The 13,270-nt window shown below is 53.5% G+C and overlaps 1 protein-coding gene across 3 annotated transcripts in view; it reads left to right on the forward strand.

Annotated features, from left to right (window-relative positions):
* LAMA5 (laminin subunit alpha 5) overlaps window positions 1-13,270 on the forward strand; it is an 88,719-nt gene that overhangs the window by 48,468 nt on the left and 26,981 nt on the right. For 2 of the 3 annotated variants that reach the window (XM_062009221.1, XM_062009222.1), the window contains exons 9-23: window positions 449-539; window positions 1,260-1,394; window positions 1,818-1,880; window positions 3,182-3,322; window positions 3,692-3,829; window positions 4,080-4,214; window positions 4,754-4,888; window positions 6,755-6,892; window positions 7,704-7,756; window positions 7,923-8,022; window positions 8,510-8,562; window positions 8,971-9,076; window positions 9,783-9,882; window positions 10,039-10,195; window positions 11,841-11,979. In XM_062009221.1, the coding sequence (XP_061865205.1) occupies window positions 449-539; window positions 1,260-1,394; window positions 1,818-1,880; window positions 3,182-3,322; window positions 3,692-3,829; window positions 4,080-4,214; window positions 4,754-4,888; window positions 6,755-6,892; window positions 7,704-7,756; window positions 7,923-8,022; window positions 8,510-8,562; window positions 8,971-9,076; window positions 9,783-9,882; window positions 10,039-10,195; window positions 11,841-11,979 (1,684 nt within the window). Of the gene's footprint in view, window positions 1-448; window positions 540-1,259; window positions 1,395-1,817; window positions 1,881-3,181; window positions 3,323-3,691; window positions 3,830-4,079; window positions 4,215-4,753; window positions 4,889-6,754; window positions 6,893-7,703; window positions 7,757-7,922; window positions 8,023-8,509; window positions 8,563-8,970; window positions 9,077-9,782; window positions 9,883-10,038; window positions 10,196-11,840; window positions 11,980-12,251; window positions 12,382-13,270 lie in introns of all 3 variants that reach the window. The other variant, XM_062009223.1, reaches the window with a different exon arrangement.

The raw sequence follows: 13,270 nt of genomic DNA on the forward strand, positions 1-13,270 counted from the left end.
TCTGACCACCAAAATGCCAGTCTCCTCAGTCTCTGAAGTTCCCGGTGAAAATGGGAAAGCAGCTTTTCCACTGAGATGACTGTCAGCTGGTTAATTCATGCAGTGGCATGAAAATTTTAGCTGTTCTTTCTTGCTGGGAGGAAACGGATTACTCCCACCCTCCTAGCACAGAGCAGCCAGGACATTTTACCACGTGAAGCAAGTGAAACAGCTTGAGGTCAGATGTGAACCTGAAGGTCAGACTGGGCTTCTGGGAGGATAAACAGTTTGCAGGAAATGCTTTGTTTTCAAATCGGTGTATGTGGAATTTTGAGCAGATTTACATTTTTTGTGGTCTGACACATACAAGTTGCTCCTTCTGAACCCTGAAGCTCTCAGTAAATCTGGCAGATGAACATGGATCCTGCAGACAGAGGGACTGATGCCCCTGTAACCCACTGTTTTTCAGCATCACACCACTGGCATTAACTGTGAGAGGTGCATCCCAGGATACTACCGGTCCCCTGACCACCCGATCGACTCTCCGTACATTTGCTACCGTGAGTGGTTTCCTCTGCAGGCTGCAGATGCCAGCTTGGGCTTGATGGTGCTCAGGAGGGTGGTCTTTTCTAGTGTAAGAGTCCAGCACCATAAGAGATGTGATTATGTGAGCAGTTCCTGCTGCAACTGGCATTGCCCATGGAAATGTATGTGCACATGCAGACAGTATGTGTGTCTGCAGCATCTGTGGAATCAGAAGTGATGGTTTGTTCCAAGACTGGAATGAGACAAAAATGCATTGTTACCCCTGCTGTTGCCTGGAGGGCAATCCAGTCCTGGCTGTCATCTCTGTGCCCTTTCAGCTGGCACATGCAGACTACTGCTCTCCATGTGCCAAGGCAGGGATTTCTCGGCAGCAGAGGGTTATATCTGTGTTGCTGGGGAGCCCAGCTCTGTCTAGTGGCTGTGGCACATTGGCTCTTCTGCCCTGTGTCCTTGCTGTAGTGTGCCACTGCCACCTCTCCAAGGAAACTGCAGCCTCCTGGAGGAGCAAGTTGGAGCTGTGCTGGTTTCCTTGGGACCAGCACAGCGGGAGTGGTTCCTCTAAGCCAGACCCCTTGGGAAGCAGCAAAATCACACTTCTTGTTTTTGGAGAGAATCTCCAGCAGAAGGCAGGGTGTCCTGTATTGCTCTGTATTGCAGTGGTGGTTCTGTGGTGCTTGTGGCTGGCTGGGGATCTCTGTTAGTGACAGCCACTACCTGCTTGTCCCTCTCTGCAGGCTGTGACTGTGAGTCTGACTTCACTGATGGCACCTGCGAGGACCTCACTGGCCGCTGCTACTGCAAACCCAGCTACACTGGGGAGCACTGTGATGCCTGTGCTGAGGGCTACCTCAACTTCCCCCACTGCTACCGTGAGTAGGGGGTGTGCAGCTGCAGACTGGGCAGCTCTGGGACCCCACAGACCCTGGGGGTGCAGGAGGGGCCAACGGCTCCAGTTGGGGCTGCTCTTCAGGTGCCTTTTCCCTGTGCCAGGAAGAGTTCTTGTAGGTGGGGACAATTAACCCCCACCTTTGGGTGGAAGTGCGACCAGAGCTGGAGTCAATGGGAGCTTCCCATTTGGCTGGAGTCTTACCTCTCTGTGAAACACATCTTTCCAGAATCTGGGTTAAAAATGGCTGTGACAGGTCTTTGTTTAGTGGGATGTCTGCACTTCATTCCATGTTCCACATGTTCGTTCAGCCTGTTCAGCTGTGGGACCGTCAACCCCTTGATATCCTGACAAGGTTTCTTTGAGCATATGTGATGACTTGTGCAATGTCTCTTTCTCTGTGCAGCTGTTCCAGCTTTTGCTCACAACGACACTGGAGAACAAGTGCTCCCTGCAGGACAGATAATAAGTAAGCAGTGCAATTTCCCTTGTTGCTCTGGCAATCACTGTGCTTTATTACTGTTGTATCTCACATGCAAGATCAGGTTTTCAGTTTACTGGGCACATTCATTGTAAGAGACAGCCCTGACACAGGGTGGTTCTGAGAAAGGAGGCAGCTGAGGAGAGAAGGAAAGGAAGTTTTATGATCCTCCTCTTAGACTCAGGGAAGCTGTAGCCCAGAGTGGCTGTGTGGTTGTGTGCTTTTATTCTGGGGTCCAGGCCATGTGGGCATGTTTTTCTGGCTTCCCTGTAAGGAACCTCCACTAAGATCACAGAAGGGCTGTGACTGAGCTGGAACCTGAGCTGGGTTCTCCCAGATCTCAGCCTTTGGGTTCAGATACAGACCTGTCCTCTGCCATACCTGCATGCCCTGTGGTTTCCACATGGTGAATGGCCCCTCTGCACAGAGCTGCAGTAACACTGCTGCGGGCAGCTGGGGAGCATGCACAGGCAGCCTCTGGCTCTGTGTTCCTTTCCCTCACCCCTGCCCTCATCCCTGCTCCTCTCTGCCTCCCTCCTCTCTCACACTCACTCCTCTTGGTTCATCTCCTCTCCTATGCTTTTTCTTGTCTCTTTTCCCACCAGGTCCTTCCCTGTCTCATGCTCCCCATTGCAGTTAGATAACCTTCTCCTTTCCTCTGATATTTTGAGCTCTGTCTTCCAGACAGGTTTTACTTTCCTGAGATGGAATTTCTCACTTCCCTTCTCATTTCTCCCTCTCCTTCTGTTTCTTGGATGATTTATGCTCTTCCCTCTCCTAGCCTAGCATCCTACACTGCTGCTGTTGGTGAAGGCAAGGCTGGCCAACGGCTTCTGTGCTACGGGCATCTGCCTGCCCTGGCAGCAGGAGGGTCTCAGAGGCAGCTCAGCATGGAGTGATCAGAGGGAAAGCCCAAACCCTACTCTGAAGGCTTTCATTATTCCTGCACAGCTCTTGAGCAATGCTGCACCAAATCAGCCCTGTCTGGACTTGTGCAAACAGCATTTATCTGCCCTGTGCATTGCCCTGCTGCTAGTCCAGCACCTTGCACATGTCCATGATGCTGAGGTCTCCCAGCCACCCTGCGACCCCCCAGAGCCCAGCATGCTGGGCATTGAGTGAGGTTTGTTTACAACATCTGCAGCTGGTAGGAAGGTTATTCAGAGGCAAACACTTGAGCTGTTGCCTCTCATGGCAGCTCCTTCCCTGTCCCTACGGGCCCCCTGCCCAGCTGCAGAGATGGACTGACAGCCGTGTGTGATGTTGCTTGTTGTGTGTCCCCGCTGCAGACTGCGATTGCTACGCCGGCGGCACCGAAGGCAACGCCTGTCGCAGAGACCCTCGCGTGGGGATGTGTGTGTGCAAACCCAACTTCCAGGGAACACACTGTGACCAGTGTGCCCCAGGCCACTACGGACCCAGCTGCCAGCGTGAGTGCCCCGGGGTTAGCAGCCCCAAGCTCGCCCTGCTGAGCAGGAGTGTGCCTCACTGCCCTCCACTTGTACTGGAGAAGAGGAATTCTCCAGCCCCACTTCCAAGTGACAATTTCCCATGACTTTTTCTGGTATTTTCCAGCCAACCCTGACCCACCAGCATCCTCCCAGCTTGCAGAGAGGGGCTTGAGAAATTCCCTATGGATGTGAGCTGTGGGCCAGGCATGCTTACTGTCAGCTGTGTCCCCCATGGTTTCTGCAGTGACTGCAGAGGTTCCCCAGAGGATCAAGCACTCTGATTCCTTTCCTAGGATGGGAAAAAGACAAAGGAGCTGTTTATTTACTGTTGCCCTTATTGCTTTCCAGCCTGCCAGTGCTCTGGCCCTGGTCAGTACGATGGCACCTGTGACAGCGAGACAGGGCAGTGTCTGTGTCGAATGGGATTTGAAGGGCACTTGTGTAACCAGTGTGCTCCTGGCTACTTCAACTACCCCCTGTGCCAGTGTACGTATCTGTCCTCACCTGGACCTCGTGGGGATGGGCAGAGCCAGAGTCTTCTGGCAGGGCTTTGAAGGACTGGGAGGTGGGTTTGTGAGTGTTTTGGGGCACATATGCAGTGGGCAGACATCTGCAACTGTATGAATGCTTTGGGCAGTACCTAAATGCCCATCTGAGAATCTCAGAAAAAGCCCCATATGCCCATGAGCTTTGCCCCCTGCCCCAGCACAGGACAGACAGCTTCTCTCTGTTGCAGTGTGCGGCTGCAGCGCGGTCGGGACGCTGCCGGGAGGCTGCGACTCCCTCGGGAGGTGCCTGTGCAGGGCTGAGTTCACAGGGCCACGGTGTGAGCAGTGCAGCCCCGGGCACCACTCCTACCCCCACTGCTATGGTAAGGCCAATTCCTCATGTGCTCTCACCTTCTGAAAGCTCTCCTGGTTTTGCAAGGCTTTTGGGGTTTCTCAAAATGAAAAGCCTTGTGGTTGAGGTCACAGACCATGACAGTGCCTGGAAGATGAAGCAGTTTTTGTCACATTTCCTCATCACAACCCTGCTGTGACTTGGTTTCTCAGCTTATGCCTTTTTTTGACTGTCCTCTTAGTGTATTAACCTACTGACCATCTGAGGAACATTGAATGGGCTGTAAAAAAAGCCCTCAGTGGCATTTTTCTGGTATGGCCATGACTCTAGCTGAAAATATTGCCTGTCTTTCCAGGAGATTAATGCATTAACTTCATTTTGATGGAAATGGCTGATTCCTGTGGGGCTGAATGCCAATTCAGAGCCGCAGTGGCTGGCCACATATAGAATCATAGAATCACTTCAGCTGGAAGACACCTTTAAGATCATTGAGTCCAGCCTTTGTCCCAGCCCTATCAACCACTCATTTCATCACACATCAGACTCTTACAGCTCATCCTGCTCTTTCAGCTTGCTCCTGTGATTCCCGGGGTGCAGTGGACAACAACTGCAGCCCAGCTGGCCAGTGCCGATGCCACGTGAATTTTGCAGGACCCACGTGCAGCCAGTGTGCCCTGGGCTTCTACGGGTACCCCAGCTGCACACGTGAGTAACCACCCTTGGATCTCAGGGGAGGGAAGGGAGTAGCTGCAGCTACTGGCTTTGTAATGGTTTTCCTTTCTATAACCTGCCTCCTAGGGCTGTATATGAAAGTACAGGTGTTGTTGCAGCAGGACTGAGCACAGTTCACCTGGCTCTCTCATCTGACAGGCATGCTCTGTAATGAGTGAACATCTCAAATGCTTCCCCAAAGGCTGTGTGGTTTGTCTGCCCCAGTTCATTCACTGTCACCAACAGCAGGGTCTGCCTGCTTGGTTTGGACATAAAACCCTGTCTGGAAGCAGTCTAACCTATTAAGAAACAGACCTACAGAGTAGGACTTGGGGAGCAGCTGTGGTTCAGACTTTCTCTCCGAAAGTGTTGTGTGCAGATGTTCACAAAACATGTGCTGAATTGCATCTGCCTGTCCTCAGGCTTGAGTGCTTGCAGCCAGAGAGAATAGGGCTCAGAGTGGGGTAAGCAAAGTCTCAAATCACATGTTCAGATGATATCTTGGTGCCTTGAGATGCTCGATGTGGCTCATATGACACATCCAGGCTCTTCAAGGCTTACTCCGACTTGGTTCATGCCAATGTGCAGGAGGAGCAACTGTGCTGAAACCAACAGGAGAACAGTTGTACAACAGGGTGAACAAGGAGGATCAGGATTTGGGGTTTCATGTCAGCCCCAAATGTCTGCTAGGATGGTGAGAGCTTCACCTCTGCTTCCCTGGACACTGCATCACTCCTGGAGCAGAGCTGCTGATGCCAGGGCTGAGCAATGCCTGTGGCAGGTGCCTGTGGCCTCATACTCTGAATAGCCTTCCCCAGCTCTGGGCAGAGTGTCCCCATCTCCCTCCCTGTCAGCAGCCCGACTGGAAGCCAGATGTACTCTTATGTCTCCCAGCAAGAATGTACCACTCATTAAAAAATCATCTGTGATACAATTTCCCTGAAGCAACAAAAGAGCATCATCACCCTGCTGCACTGTGCTGGCTGCAGGCGCCTGAGCCAGGGCCAGCTGGCAGAGCACAGCAAGCGCTGATGCCGGCAGCGTGCCTTTGAAGAGAGTGGAGGCAGAGATGGAATGGTCTCCCAGGAGCTCAGTGCTCACTTCTGTGGTTTTGTTTTTGCCTCATAAAGCAGTGTCCAAATGGCAGAGCTGGAGAGGAGGCACAGCAAGGAAAGCAGAGGAGGATCAGATTTGATTTTGGTTTTCTGATCTGGTGTTTTATGAGCAATGTTTTGTCCTTTGCCAGTCCAGGGGTGTCAGCCTAAAACACTCCCTTTGGCAGGGATTTGGAGACACACTGGGCACAGGGAGTGTGGGCAGCTCCCTGGCAGCTCGCTGACCTTTCACATGATAGGGCAGCAGGATCTCTGTGTGTGCTCACAGGTGGCAAGGCATGAGAGAAGCCACAGAGCCATTCCCTTGCCCCTGCTGCAGGCTGTTGGCAGGGCCATGGCTGTGCTGCTGTGCTGCTGCCTGCACACGGCATCCGCCAGGCAGAGCCCAATGTTTGGGAGCAAATGGGCTTTTGTAGGGCTTGATTTGTCACTGATAGCTGACCTTTTGGGGATGAAATCACACATTCCCCTTTTCCTTGACCAAAACTTCTCTCAGTCTCCCAAAATGCACATAAATACATGTGACTAGGTGGGATAAACATTGCAGCTTCTATTGTTTTTCTCAGAAGATGAGGCCTTTTGAAGCAAAAGCAAAGCATGAACGTGTATGTTATTTATAACCCATGTTTCTGGCTGCTTTGATGGTGGTGAAGGTCAGGCAGACAAAAGAGGTTACTGGTGGGAAGCCTTGAGTGCAGGAGTCCCCGTGCCCTGCAGCTCCAGCAGTTGCTGTCCTCTCTTGCAGCGTGCCAGTGCTCCCAGGAGGGCTCCCTGCACAGCACCTGCGAGCAGGAGACGGGGCAGTGCAGCTGCCGGCCAGGGGTGACGGGGCTGCGCTGCGAGAGCTGCCTGCCCGGAGCCTATGGATTTCCCCACTGTGAAGGTACCTCATCTCCTCCCTGACAGGGAGGGACAGCAAGCTGAACGTGGGCCAGCAATGTGCCCTCATGGCCAGGAAGTCCAATGGCATGTTGGGGTGCATTAAGAAGAGTGTGGGCAACAAGTTGAGGAAGGTTCTTCTGCCTCTGTACTCTGCCCAAGTAAGGGCACATCTGCAGTCCTGTGTCCAGTTCTGGGCTCCCCAGCTCAAGAGGGACAGGGAACTGCTGGAGAGAGGCCAGTACAGGGATACCAAGATGATCTGGAGCATCTCTCTGGTGATGAAAGGCTGTGGGACCTGGGGCTGTTTAGCTTGGAGAAGAGAAAGCTGAGATGGGACCTTAACAATGCTTAAAAATACCTAAAGTGTGGGTGTCAAGAGGATGGGGATGGTCCTTTTTCTGTAGTGCCCAGTGACAGGACAGGAGGTGACAGGCACAAGCTGGAACACAAGAAGTTTCACTTCTTTGCTGGGAAGGTGAGGGAGCCCTGGCCCAGGCTGCCCAGGGAGGGTGTGGAGGCTCCTTCTCGGGAGGTTTCCAAACCCAGCTGGACACGTTCCTGTGCCCCCTGATGGAGGGGAACCTGCTTCAGCAGGGAGTTGGGCTGGAGCAGCTCTGCAGGGCCCTTCCAACCCCCATCATTCCAGGATTCTGTGACTCCGGTGTCTTGCTACAAGGAATCATAGAACAGTTTGGGTTGAAACAGGCTTGTCATTCCCTAAGAGCTTTGCAAGGGACGAAATATCCCCCTTTAGGAACAGCTGGTGTGTGAGCCATCTCTTTATAAATCCCTCCTGTGCCTCTGTTTTCTAGTGGGCTCCTGTAACCCAGCAGGGTTGGTGACTGCAGATCCCTCGCTGGCCCCGGTGAGTGTCAAGTGAACACACCAGCCCCTGCAGGACATTTTTGTCTGATCCCCTTTTACTGTCTTTTGCCCAGGTCCTTCCTTAAGCCTGAAAACAACCATTTCCCACATTCTGCCACCGTGCTGCAGATTCTCAGTTGCTCTTTTCTCCCTCTCCCTTTCCCCAGGGCTCCTGTGTGTGTCGGGCATACGTTGAAGGCCCAGCTTGTGACAGATGCAAGCCCTTATACTGGAACCTGACTCCAGAGAACCCCTACGGCTGCCTGAGTAAGGAGATGGCACTTGCACAGCCCCAAAAAGTCTCTTCCATGCTTTAATGGGACATGACCCAAACCCAAGCCAATGGAGACCATCATTACCCCTTCCATCTTCACCCTGAAGTGACGTATCAAAGCTGGAGTGGTCTGGGTAACCCTCACTTGGAGATTGGGATGGCTGGAGGCTGGTTTTTGTGTGGGATGAAATACAAGTCTCATACAATGAGTTGTGCCATTCCCAGCGCTCCCTGCAGACTTTCTACACGTTTCTCATGGCCAAATGTGCAGAAAGGGCAAATATCTTTGGTAATTGTGTCTTCTCAACAGTATGTCCAAAATGAAATGTGAGCCTTGTGCAGCACCACCCCTCTACCTGACCAGTTCCCAGCTCCTCTTATCCCAGCCAATGTCTTCTGGTGTGATGGGTGCTGCCCACTGGGCTTCTTCGTAGGGGCTGACTGACCTTTTGGCTTTCTCGTTCTTCTCCCTCTCTCCAGGCTGCAAGTGTGATACCAAGGGCACCATCAGTGGCATTGCAGAGTGCCAGCAGGTGGGTTTGCTCCTCTGCCTCCAGGCACCTCCAAACATATGTTGTGTTAGAGGAGTTTCAGCTCCATCTCTTCCAGCAGCTGCTGGAGAGGCCTGTCCTGAGGCTGAGCTCTCGAAGGTTACACCACAATCTGGGCTTGCATGAGAACAGAGGATTAAGACCTGTCATAAATTAGGCACCTAAATATTTCTGGATCTGGCCCAGGATGGCTGGATTTTTGTTTGCCTGCATTGTTGGGTAATTTAGCTTAATCTGGCCCTTATCTGGCCCACCCACGCACAGGAAGCCCTGGAGAGCATGGAGCTTCTCCAGTGTCTCAGACTAGGGCCCAAATAACTGAGAAACAGCTTAGCTGTGATGAGCAACGGGAGGGAATGAGCTTCCCTTCCATGCCTGATTCTCTCCCAGGGCGACGGGCAGTGTTTCTGCAAGCCAAACGTCTGTGGCCAGTTCTGCTCGACCTGCAAGGATGGCTACTTCAATATTGAGAATGCAAATTACTTTGGCTGCCAAGGTGAGCCCCCTTCGTGATGCATCAGGTGAATGGGGGTGGGTCACAAGAGCTGAACCTGAAGCATGTAGCTCTGCATATGCCAACTGTTGGCCTTGGAGGGGAAGAGCTGTCAGGAGCTGTCCTACGCCTTGGGTTTTGATCATACCGTGATCCAGTGCAGGGACTGGGTCTCAGATTTGGAAACATGCTTTTGCCACCAGTGGACACAGGTCCATCAGGCTGGGAAGTGAAAGGCCAGTTGCCTCCTTGGGTGGAGTTGAAGGTGGTGTTGTTTTAACCACCAGCCACATCCACGCAGCTGTACCCCTTCTGCTGGGAGCAGGTGGGCATGGCCATGTGCAGTTGGCTGCTCTCCATCATGCCCATGGGAAGAGGTGAAGCAAAGCCGTGCCCAACTGGTCCAGGCAGGGCTGGGAAGAGAGAGGAGGGCTGCTGCTGGCAGCAGGGCCACGGCACCCAGCCCCGAGGGCTCCCCACACACCCAGCGCTGAGTGCTCGCAGGCCTCGTTCCCCACAGCTGGCTGGAAATAGCTCGGCGCTGAGGTGGAAGAGGAGCTGATCCAAGCGGGGCCGGGGCCAATATGCAAACGGATACAATGGAACAAAAATAGCGTCCCTGGCCTCTGCCCGCCGGGACACGCCTTTGATTAGGGACCAGGAGCTCGTTAGTGCCACGGGAATGTAAACAGGCGCTTCCTGCCCGCAGGCTGCCGCTGCGACGTCGGCGGGGCCCTGGGGCCGTCCTGCGAGGAGCGGAGCGGAGCCTGTCACTGCCGGCACAGCACCCGCGGCCCCACCTGCACCCAGTAAGCTGCCGGCTGCAGCCCTTCGCTCCCCCTGCCGCCACAGGGATGGGCACCTCACCGCCTGGGCTGCTGTCACGTCAGCCACGTGCCTGGCGGAGGTGCCCTCCTGCCTTTCGCTGTAGCCCAGCAGGTCACGGTGCTCCCTGTCTTCCCCAGACCCGCACGGGACCATTATTTCCCCGACCTGCACCACCTGAAGTTCGAGCTGGAGGAAGGCACCACGCCGGCTGGCCGGGCCGTGCGCTTCGGCTACAACCCCTTGGAGTTTGAGGGCTTCAGCTGGCGGGGATACGCACAGATGTCCTCCATCCAGGTACGCCCGGGGCTCCAGCCCGGCTCCCCTGGGGAGGATGTGTCGGTGGAGGACTGATTGGCTTTTGGCACACATCTTTCACCCCAAGGGCTTCTCAACCACCCAAAGTCACACGATGGCCAACATAAACAGCACAGTGTATATATAGCCTGTTTGCACAGATATTTCCTGTAGTGCTGGGGACAGCAGAGATTGATGAGGGGAAAGAGCCTAAATTGGGAATCCCCTGACATCTTAATCCATTTAGATGAAGGTGGTAGCTTGGTGGTTACTTACAGGGACATCTATAAACACGGTCTCTAGGTTTCCTTGTGCCTCTTTCATCTGACTCTGCTCTTTCCTGCAACTCTCTTTATAACCTTCCATCCTTTTTCCAAGATAAATTGGCTCCTCCTTAACTGCCACGTTCAGCTTGGACTTCTTGTTACGGTTCTGCCTCTGCTCTTGCTGTTAGCTGGTTTGCTGTAACGGTTGTTTCCACTAATCTGGAGTTATCTAAGCCCTACAAGTGAAGCTGTTTTGTCTGTTGACCCTTTTTTCTCCTTGGTGGTTTCCTCCTCTGCATGGCCCCTGTGAAAGTGTGTGTTTGTGGATGGAGTGCAGGGCAGTGATTCTCTGACAGTCTTGTCCCATGTAAGATGCTCCTACTGGTGCTGTACTTTCAGTTTTCTTCACTTATTCATGCTTAGGCAAAACAACAGAGAGGTCAAATACATTAGTCGTTTCCCATTGAATGTGTAGGTAGGAGCTAAGCAATCAATTCTTGTTCAGCCCTAAAGCTTAAGGATGGAGCTCATGCTCAAGCTTGTGGCTTTTGTTTTGCATCCAGTGTTGATGTCTGAGATAGATTTAGGCCATGGTAGAGGGGCTAGCACATGGCTTTCTGCTGGCAGGCTCACCTGTAGTTTGCTCTCTCCAAGGTCCTTCTAGTTTGGGAAGATGGTGTGTAACTGGAGCTTTGAAGAACAGAGCCCCCATAAAGAGTCTCCCTGCACAGGAGACTCCAGCTTTGCCCTGTGGGCAGGAAAGTGTTTAAGCAGATGTTTAGTTTTCTTTGAAATGGGTCAGACTTAAGCATTTCTTTAACTGGGGTCTTGTCAAGCAGTGTCTGGGCAGGCGGAGGGCTGGCACACCCGTCAGTGGCACACGGGGCTGGCACCACTGGTCCTTAGCAGTACAGGTTGCTGAGGATGAGGCAGCAGCTCAGTTTGCAGCCTCTCCTCTCTCAGTGTCAGGGCAGGGCTGCAGCATTGGGTACCCTCTGGCAAGTCACAGCACACTTAAGCCTGAAGCAACATGCTAATAAGAACAACTGCTTCTCAAAACCTCTGCTGTGGCGTGTGCCCTGGGAGAGCCAAAGCACCCTGCCATGCCACAGCATCTTCCAGGTGTGGTCAGAGCCTTCCCACCCCGTTCCTGCAGGCAGGTTGCTCCCTCGGTGGCTGTCCCACAGGGGACAGGGCAGCCTGGTGAGCTGCCCGTGCCATGGCTGCGCAGTAGGGCCGGTGTGCTTGTCTCCTCTTTGCGCTGTGGCATGTTGCTTTGGGAGCAGTGAGCCGAGCGGCTGCGCTTGGGCTGGTAGCTGTCAGCGGTGGAGGTAATTGAAGGTGTGCTCTGCTTCTCTCCCCTTTCTCTCTCCCACCAGCCCAAGGTAGTGGTGACTCTCAATGTGACCTCCCCCGACCTCTTCCGCCTCGTCTTCCGCTACGTCAGCCGGGGGCCCGCCAGTGTGGAAGGGAGGGTCTCGGTCGTTGAGGAAGGAAAGTTTAATGTTTGTGGCAACTGTAAGTGCATTTTTCACTTCTAGACTAACTCAGAGCATCCCATGCTGCGACATTGCTCCTCTGCCCCTTCTCCTGCCCCAGATGTGCCCGTCCCAGGTGTGCCCGGCTGAGGCGGCCGGCCAGCGCCGTGCTGGGGGATGGCGAGGGAGGGGGAAGAGAGGCAGGCAGGCAGGCAGGCAGGCAGGCGGGATGGCCCTCCCGCAGAGGGGGTGGGCAGCCAGCAGCTGGCACCCCGGTGACCTGTGCCCCATGTGCTCTTTTGCTTTTTGCAGAATAAAATCAGAGTCACTGTAGACGTGAAGGAGGCAGAGCTCTATCTGTTCCATGTCATCCTGAGGTATATTAATTCAGGAGGGGCCACTGTGTATGGCAAAATTACAGCTTATCAGCCACGAAGGAGAGGTAAGGATCCCAGACTACTCTGCTCCTCTGCATCATCGCCACCTCCTCCCCATCCCAGGCAACCTTCTGCATCATCCTATCCAGAAGACACTTCCATATGGCTTTATCCCATTAGTCCTGCCCCTCCAATGCAAAGGCTGATCTGAGTTTGCAGCCTTCCCCCCGCTCATTTAACAAAGCAGAAACAAGTTGGCCCTTGGTCCTGGGGCTGCGTGCTGAGGACGGTTAGCATCCAGGCTGATGTGAGACAGGGCTGCTGTATGGTTCATTACAGCCTTTCCAACATGAGACGAGATCACTTGGTGCCCCAGGCAGAACTGAGCTGAGTTTCCACCAAAGCAGAATGGGCCGAGTGCTGGGAGCTGGATCCAAACTTTGGCAGCTGGACGTGGGTTTTCCTCGCAGGTGCCCTCGGGTGGCAGCCCTGCCCTTGCCTTGCGCTTCTCCCAAACCAGGCTGCTGGCTTCACACGTGCTCTGGGCTCTGGAAGTGGTGTGGAATTGTACATGTCACACAGGCATTGCACTCTGGTGCAGTATCTTCTCATCAAGCCATGAACTGCTGGAGAAGAGCCACCAAAGGATGGCTGAACAAGCCTGGAGGCCTGGACAACAAATACTGTGAGCAGACTGCATGGGGACAGACCTGTAGCCACACCAGTGCCCTTGTGGGTGGTTGGCTGATTGATTTTACCTCTTCTGATACTACGGCTACATCATTTTGCTGAAGACCACATGTGCACAGCACAAGGCTGTCAACAGCAGCTACCTAAGTTATCAGTGTGTGAAGTTGTCTCCTCTGCCTTGAATTGAAACAGAAGGTGTTTTGCCTTTGATATAATATGCAAAGCTTGAAATGCCAAGATACGATTTTTCTGCTCTTTTTTTGA

Source organism: Colius striatus, chromosome 16 (assembly GCF_028858725.1).
Source record: "Colius striatus isolate bColStr4 chromosome 16, bColStr4.1.hap1, whole genome shotgun sequence".
In the NCBI taxonomy this organism is placed as follows: domain Eukaryota; kingdom Metazoa; phylum Chordata; class Aves; order Coliiformes; family Coliidae; genus Colius; species Colius striatus.